This window comes from Primulina tabacum, chromosome 14 (genome assembly GCF_025594145.1).
Source record: "Primulina tabacum isolate GXHZ01 chromosome 14, ASM2559414v2, whole genome shotgun sequence".
Lineage (NCBI taxonomy): Eukaryota > Viridiplantae > Streptophyta > Magnoliopsida > Lamiales > Gesneriaceae > Primulina > Primulina tabacum.
This window is the reverse complement of record NC_134563.1, coordinates 31,238,566-31,247,115: the sequence shown is the minus strand read 5'-3', so window position 1 is coordinate 31,247,115 and position 8,550 is coordinate 31,238,566. Positions and strand designations below refer to the sequence as shown.

General features: G+C 30.6%; 1 protein-coding gene across 2 annotated transcripts; it reads left to right on the top strand.

Annotated features, from left to right (window-relative positions):
• Window positions 1–358: 358 nt before the first annotated feature.
• LOC142525580 (abscisic acid 8'-hydroxylase CYP707A2-like) lies at window positions 359–3,270 on the top strand. Of its 2 annotated transcripts, none has more exons than XM_075629890.1 (7): window positions 359–620; window positions 952–1,270; window positions 1,371–1,757; window positions 1,842–2,004; window positions 2,096–2,202; window positions 2,360–2,481; window positions 2,918–3,270. In XM_075629890.1, the coding sequence occupies exons 1-7, from the start codon at window positions 415–417 to the stop codon at window positions 3,015–3,017; spliced, it is 1,404 nt and encodes a 467-aa protein (XP_075486005.1). In that variant the 5' UTR covers window positions 359–414; the 3' UTR covers window positions 3,018–3,270. The 2 variants fall into 2 exon arrangements, with proteins under 2 accessions (XP_075486005.1, XP_075486006.1); XM_075629891.1 differs by having other exon boundaries at window positions 2,363–2,481; window positions 2,918–3,269.
• Window positions 3,271–8,550: the final 5,280 nt, after the last annotated feature.

The following is an 8,550-nucleotide window of genomic DNA, read 5'->3' as shown; positions in this document are numbered from 1 at the left end:
CAACCAAAACTCCCCATTTGAATAATTTCCCATCTCAAGCTACAGATAATTTTATAATAATATTTTGTTAAATATCTAAATAAATAATATATTTTATTATGAATAAGTTGAAAATTAGCATTAAGTAGGAAAGATCATTTTTTTGTTAGCTGAGCATGTATTGACATGTGTCATCACTTGTACCTCACTATATTCATTATACACTCGTATAGTTTAATTTCTTCATGATTCTGTCTCTACCCTAAACAAATTCATGAGCTGGAAGGGGTTTCTTGACGTGGGATTGAGCTGTAATTGAAAGTGCCGTTTCTCTTTTATATATATATATATATATATATCCCTCTTGCCTCCATTTCATTCCCACACAAGAAATTAAATGAGAAAGAAACTGTAGTAGTACAGACTGCATTAATCATGGGATTCACCATTTCTTCATGTTTCCTGGTTGTGGCCTTGCTTTTGTTCTTGATCTTTGTCCTAAATTACATGCTCAAAGTCTTGTCCTTTGGCCATGTGCAATGGCCACTTCCGCCGGGGACAATGGGTTGGCCTTACATTGGTGAAACCTATCAACTATATTCACAAAACCCTAACGTCTTCTTTGCCTCCAAAGTCAAGAAGTTAGTGCAATTTCTGTTTTTTTTTTTTTTTTTTAATGTAGTTCAGCATAAAATGCACTCATCTTCCATGCCTAGGACCTGAGCATGCATTTGAATTACATGTACAAAATATTTATGCCGGATATATTTGAAATGTTTTCGCGATTTTTAAATAAAAGTTTAAATTCAACAATGATGAATTTAAATATCCAAACAATCAAAGTTGATTTGAAACAAGGGGTTTAAGCTCCTTGATTTAGCACAATTCAATTTCAAACATACAGTGGATGAAGTGATTTCCCACTAAATTTAAGATTCGACTGAAGGGTTTCTTGATTTGACTTGAAACCAGGTATGGTTCCATATTCAAGAGTCACATATTAGGATGCTCTTGTGTGATGATTTCAAGTCCAGAGGCAGCAAAAGTTGTGTTAGTGTCCAAATCTCATCTCTTCAAGCCCACGTTTCCGGCTAGCAAAGAGAGAATGCTGGGTAAGCAAGCCATATTCTTCCACCAAGGAGATTACCACTTGAAGCTCAGGAGATTGGTCCTTCGAGCTTTCATGCCTGAGTCAATCAAAAACATCGTACCGGACATCGAGTCATTGGCTGTTCGATCCCTTGAGTCATGGGAGGGAAAATTGATCACCACTTATCAAGAAATGAAAACAGTATGTCCTACTTGTTGAATTTTTTATTTTTATTTTAAAAAAAGATAGAGTTCCCCTGTTTCTTGCACTCAATTTTCAAACCTTGAATTGGTTCTTGCAGTACGCGTTCAACGTGGCGTTAATTTCAATATTTGGAGAAGACGAAGTTCTGTACAGAGAAGATCTAAAGAGGTGCTATTACATTCTTGAAATGGGATACAATTCGATGCCAATCAACCTCCCCGGAACACTTTTTTACAAGGCAATGAAAGCTAGGAAGGAATTGGCACAAATCTTGGCCAAAATCTTGTCACTCAGGCGACAAACAAAAAGCGATCACATCGATTTACTCGGATCATTCATGGGCGAGGCCGAAGACCTAACCGATGAGCAGATTGCAGACAATATCATCGGTGTCATATTCGCAGCTCGAGATACCACAGCTAGTGTCCTAACATGGATTCTCAAGTTCCTTGCTGAAAATCCAAGTGTTCTTCAAGCTGTCTCAGTAAGGATTCTAATGCAATCCTATCGGTTACACGATTCGAACAATTTCTTGTGCGCAATCTTTTACATATCTTAACTTTAACAGGAAGAGCAAGAGGCCATTATGAAATACAAAGAAGACAAGGAATTGACTTGGGCAGATACCAAGAAAATGGCAATCACAACAAGGGTTATTCAAGAAACACTTAGAGTTGCCTCTGTTTTATCTTTTACTTTCAGAGAAGCTGTTGAAGATGTAGAATTTAATGGTGAGTTTATTTAATCATTTGGGCAAAAAAATTTGAGACCCTTTTTAGATTTTGAATATTTATCCTCACAAAAAACTGATTTTGCCTGCAGGACACCTCATTCCCAAAGGATGGAAAGTACTACCACTCTTCAGAAACATTCACCACAGTCCAGACAATTTCCAGGAACCTGAGAAATTTGATCCTTCAAGATTTGAGGTAAAATTGTACACAGATTAGGGTAAATCCGTATCTTGTGGCACGTGAATTTTGATAAATTATATATATATAAATCACATTGTTTATTTATTATATCTTAAAATCTTGGCACGTCCTTGTCTTCCATGATTCTAGCGTATCTATCCCTCTGATTCAGCAGGCTGCTCCCAAACCCAATAGCTTCATGCCATTTGGCAGCGGGGCCCACTCCTGTCCTGGGAATGAGTTGGCCAAACTTGAGATACTGGTCCTCGTGCACCACCTCACCACCAAGTACAGGTGAGTTTTAATACAAAGAAATCTTTGTACCCATCAATTCTGTATGTTTTATTTAATCTCTAAATCATTCTTTATCATCTACGTCGTAACCAAATACCATGGAGTATTTTTAACGAGCACATGTCAAGAATATACAAAACATGTGTATAATATCAGTTCGACACCAGCAGATGAGTAATTAATGATGTCCGGGTAGATTGGACGAGATTGAGTGAGCAATCTACCGAACAGATAAAAGTAGTTTCCTGTAAAGATTTTGACATGATGGGATGAGTATGACTTGATCTGATGGAATGATTTCAGATGGTCTGACCTGATCTGCCCGAATGATTTATCTGTAATATCATATACGTGTCCGATATTTGTTATGTTTGTATCAAAGAAATCAATGATAAAAATAACGTAAACTGATACAGTAGTTTGATGTATACTGTAGGTGGTCTACGATGGGGAAACAGGATGGAATTCAGTATGGACCCTTTGCTCTTCCATGGGATGGTTTGCCAATCAAACTCCAACCATTTGCCCCAACATAAATATTTTATAATATTCAAGAAATTATTCTATATTTTCTCGAAGAATATATGATTGAAGGAAATAAACCCACCAACCAGAAGAAGATTTCTGGTGGAATTTAGGCATTAAATTTAATAGGGTTTTAATTAAAAATCCGTGGTTTGTTTGTGATTACTCAAAATTGAAATTGTGAGGATATATTATTAAATTTAAAGATCAATGTAATTTATAGGTAATTTAATTAAATTTATTTAAGGAAAATTCTAAGGACAACACGAAATGTTTTGGTGGTTTTTAATATTTTTTTTTCCTTAAACATTAATTTAATAGCATCAAAGTTTTAAACTTAATGATTTCATTTTAATACTACTAAATTTAAAAATATAATGTATAAAATAATTTTTTGTAGACACATCATTATTAATTATATTAATAATTCATTAGAAATAAAATATGAAAATTTATGAGACATGTGGATTATGTTACGATAAAAACTTGTGTGAGACGGTCTCACGGATCGTATTTTATGAGACATATCTCTTATTTGGGTCATCCATGAAATAATATTACTTTTTATGCTAAAAGTATTATTTTTTATTGTGAATATCGGTAGGGTTAACCCGTCTCACAGATAAAAATTCGTGAGACCGTCTCACCAGAGAGTTACTTCATGTTACATCTTGGGTATACGTTAAGCTCTAGCTTTTTATGCTAATTTTTCAATAAATATTTTTTGGTATAATTAATGAATAAATAACCGAACTCAATTAATGCAATAAAAGAATCATCTCGATAAATAGATTTCGTTTAATGATTTGTTAAAAATCCAACCCAAATCGTAACCCAATTTATTTCTGAATGGCTGATTTTGATTTTATATTTTTTTAAATTATTATTTTGAAATTACTGGTCTAGAAATCATGGTTATATATCTATGTAAGAACCTCTAAATAAATTTTATTACACTTTTGGAGAATTGGAATGATGTAATTCTATTTTTAATTTATTATATGTTGGATAGTACAATTATTATCCTCGTGAAACGACGACTAAAATCAGGTATTTCGACTATTATACATTTTAATTTTTTTTAAAAAAAATTGAGTTCCGTTATTTGCACAAAGTATAATTTTTGATGGAGTAAGTCTCTTGTGAGACAGTCTCAAGAATCTTTATCTGTGAGACAAGTCAACCTTACCGATATTCACAATAAAAAGTAATACTCTTAGCATAAAAAGTAATAATTTTTCATGGATGACCCAAATTAGAGATTCGTCTCACAAAATACGATCCGTGAGACCGTCTCACACAAGTTTTTTGTCTTTTTGATAAAAAAGATATACACTTAATCTTATAATTGTTATCAATGTTATTTTCGAATCGTCAAATTATTGAACTTCCGACATGTGATTCATCAAATACGTACGTACATCTTTTTATGTTCTCCATCAACGGTCAAAATTTGAATTGGTCTCTTTCACAAATGAGCATGTTACGTCTGTATGTATTATGTAACAATCATCATCAACAATTGCATCACCATCGACATTTATCGATACTTTTTTTTATTGATATTATATTAATGGATAAACATATTAATGTAATACGTTAAAAAAAAATTGTATTTTTGATAATATATATTTTTTTATTTACAATTTTGGTCATCTATATTGTCAAATTTAAATCTTAATCTTGTATGTCAATTTTTCGCAATTTTAGTTATTTTTCAGTTAAGATTGATGATATGATACTAACATGTCAATATCATATTAGCTCCGGCCTCTGAGCATACACACCAAAAAAGAATAAAATTGTGAAACAAATTAAAAAAGCGGACTAAAACCAAAATTTGAAGAAAATAGAGGACTAAAATCACAAAAAGAAAAAAATACATAACTAGGGTGGGAAAAATAACGAAATCACCATGCCGAAAAATACCAAAAATTTCGTACGGTATGAGATAATGATATCGAATTTATCGGTACGATATCGGTATAAAATTTTGACATTTTCGGTATACCAAATATCAAAACAATATTTATAAATTTTATAAATATAATTTATTAAAACAATGAAATTATAAATAAAATAAGAAAACAAATATTTGATAGAAGTAATGTATATTTTCAGCCTTGTTTTTTTTTTTTTTTTTTTTTCTGGAGTACAATTTTATCTAAAGTTTTTGTAACCACATTGCAATGATTTGTCTACGTTTGTCTTTTTTTTTTTTTTTTTTGGCAGCAATCAGGTTTTTTTTTTTTTTTTATGATATAATATTGATGTTGCACCAACATCTCGATATACCATAAATATTTGGTATAATCGATATATTATTGTGTTATACCGAATTTTCGATGTAGCGATATAATTCTTTTCATATTGAAAATTTATGTACCGTAAAATATTCGATATACCATAGGAAACCACCCCTATACATAACCAAACATGCAAAATTAGCTAAAATCAATTACAAAACATAATCGATAAGGAATGGACATCCCAACCGTGCAGCATACACATATAAATCAATCATCATCGTTTCACTATAATGTGTTGTTAATTTTATTAAAGTCAGTCGTATTAAATTATTTAAATCAAAGTTGCTATTTTTGACGTAACTTCGCAATCGAAAAATCCATCACAAACCAACACGTTTCTTATTACATCCATTAAAATAACTAAAGCAAACAAAGTTAATGAACCTTCTGAAAAAGACTAAATTTAGATACCGAGTATGACATTATTCCTCCCTAAACTGAATATTTTCTAATTTTAGATCTAAATCTACATACAAATTTGAAAACTTACAAGTATAAAATATTAAAAAAACTTTAGAAAATCTATAAATTCAACATATATTACTAAATCTAAATTCTCTGCATACGAAAATGTACAAAAATTTAAATCATGCGTCCGTCAAAAATTAATAGGCCATCATCAACTCATTTCAAGAAAGAGTAGGTCTATTGTAAGACGGTCTCACGAATCTTTATCTGTGAGAATGGTCAACCTTACCGATATTCACAATAAAAAGTAATATTCTTAGCATAAAAAGTAATAATTCTTTATGGATGACCCAAATAAGAGATATGTCTCACAAAATACGACCCGTGAGACCGTCTCACACAAGTTTTTGCCAACACTCAGACTTATTAATTATAAGTAGGTGTGTTCAACTATAAAATTGAATCAAACTATATTTTATCGGTTTCACAAATTTCAAACTGAACCAAACTATGAGATTTTTTATAACCAAACCAACCCAAACCATTAATATCAGTTTGGTTAAGTTTGGTTTGATTTGGGATATCTAATTTTAATTTCACAGTAACTTAGTGTATGAGAAATTGTAATTTTAAAAAAATAGTAATTGAAATTTGATAGAATTTCAATAAATATTATGTTTGATAGTGAACTATAAGATTATAAAGAAAAAAACCATATATTAAATTGCTTATACATGTTACAAAATTTTGCAACTCATAAAAAAACTTAAATTTTAATGATTGTAGTTATTTTGTTTGTGCTAAAATATGCAATAAATGAGTCTTCAACGTAAATGGATTCTGATAAAGCATGATATAATAAAAACTAAAAATCAAATAAAATATACATATATTCCAGAAAAATCACACAAAATTTTAAAAAATTATTATATGCTTTTTTATATTAATATAATCTATTTGAATTGTGTTTTTTTTTTTTTTAAACCAAAACTTAAACCAAATTAATTTTTATAGTTTGACTAATTTTAAAACCAATCTAAACCATAATTATCTAAAAATCTATCCAAACCATGCAGTTTTTTTTTACAGTTTGATTCAATTTCTGAACACCCCTGATTAAAGCTTTAAAGGCTTGAAATTCACACTGAATAAATAAAACAGACTTGAATGTTAAAACACACCAATATAAGAAATTACACCGAAATATTTATATAAAAAAATCCCATTACTTTGATCCAAAAAAAAAAAAAAAAACAAACAAACAAAAAAAAGAAAAGAAAAATCGCATTCCAACCATGATAGGTCTGGTCTGCTTTGATTTTTCTTTGTTTTTTTTCCTTATCTTTTTCTCTACACTTTTTGGTACTATAATTAACAGCTGGCAGAAAGATAGTTCAATGATCCACTGTAAACCATGTCAAAAAGTCAAGTGTGACATTTAAATAATAGTCACAAAATATCACAACACATGCATGTGAAAATAAATATGTAATTCCAAAGGTCAACAAAAATGTGATATCAAATAAAATTAGTCAAATGTTAATATTAATTATATTATAAGATAGAAAATTCTCCACAAAAAAAGATCGAATTCACGTTTCCTGGGAAAATTTACTTGAATTTGGAGTGGGAATGAATTTTAGATTTCATGAAATCTAGTTTATAGATTAGAGTGTCCTTTCGTTTAAGACACAGGTGGACACAAAGTACAATAATGAGAAAAACTAATCAATCTCAAGCAAACTTTAGAAACGAGCGATTGTTTGACAACGATGTTGAGGACAACCAACCCTTCATAATTGTACAGGCAGGTTTTGCGATCTCTATGTTGTTTGGTCAGAACAGAACAGATTAGCTTAGATTATTGCATGGAAATGGAAGATATTTGCAATAATTTTTCGCTTTTTAAATACGTCTACCCAACTACGTGCAGATTCATATTCTTAATGCACAAGTGGATCTGGATACATTAGGTGTCATGCATCCTATTTTTTGTTTATAAATTATAATACGAGAATCCAGTTAAATTCATCCTTCGTCGTGCACTGTACTACAGAGCAGGTTTGACATATACAAGTATCCTGCTCAATTATAAATTGACATGGATGAAATAATGTTTAGATCTACCATCTAATAATTGGATCGATTCGGTCACCTAGATAGGCGAAAAAACAAAAAATCCACCCCAATATGAGTATTACTGGCCAGATTCACCGGTTTAGACTTGTGTACAAAAAAAAACCGAACATAATCAAAAAAGTATTTGTTTCGTATTTGAAATTATCACAATGAAACCGAATTGGAACAATTTTGAGCTTTTTTATTTTTACCTTAACATGAGCTTAAATTATTTTGTTCCACTAGTTCATGAATTGCTTGCGAGGTTTAATATTTTATTAATGAAATATATTATGTATTAAATGAATTCATTTCGAGCTTATTCAAGTATTAATTTAGCAATATTTTGATTAAACACGCAAACGTATTTGAATCTTTTGATTTGAACTTAAGTCTGTGCTCTAATTCGCACCAAATATTTAATTTTTTCGAGCTTTGAATCGCACCTGAGCTTGAATATATTTAAAATGAGCCGAATTTGAACTTTAATATCCAACTGTATTTGGTTCATTTTACACCCTTAGACAGATTATGTCCTAATTTCTAAGTCATATGATGCACAATTTTGGCATGCCAAAGAGTAGAGACATCAACGGTATAGAGCCTTTTGGAGATGTTCTAATTGCTAAGTTCAAATCGCTAAGTCATTCCGTGGCCTAATGGACAATTTTTACAACATACAATCTACTTACAGTCATGAACATGAATA

Bases quoted from the DNA above. Each gene is read 5' to 3' on its own strand.
- LOC142525580 (XM_075629890.1), top strand. From the start codon at position 415: ATGGGATTCACCATTTCTTCATGTTTCCTGGTTGTGGCCTTGCTTTTG. The intron at 1,758-1,841 runs GTAAGGATTCTA...TAACTTTAACAG, and splicing joins GTGTTCTTCAAGCTGTCTCA to GAAGAGCAAGAGGCCATTAT. The intron at 2,005-2,095 runs GTGAGTTTATTT...TTTTGCCTGCAG, and splicing joins TGAAGATGTAGAATTTAATG to GACACCTCATTCCCAAAGGA.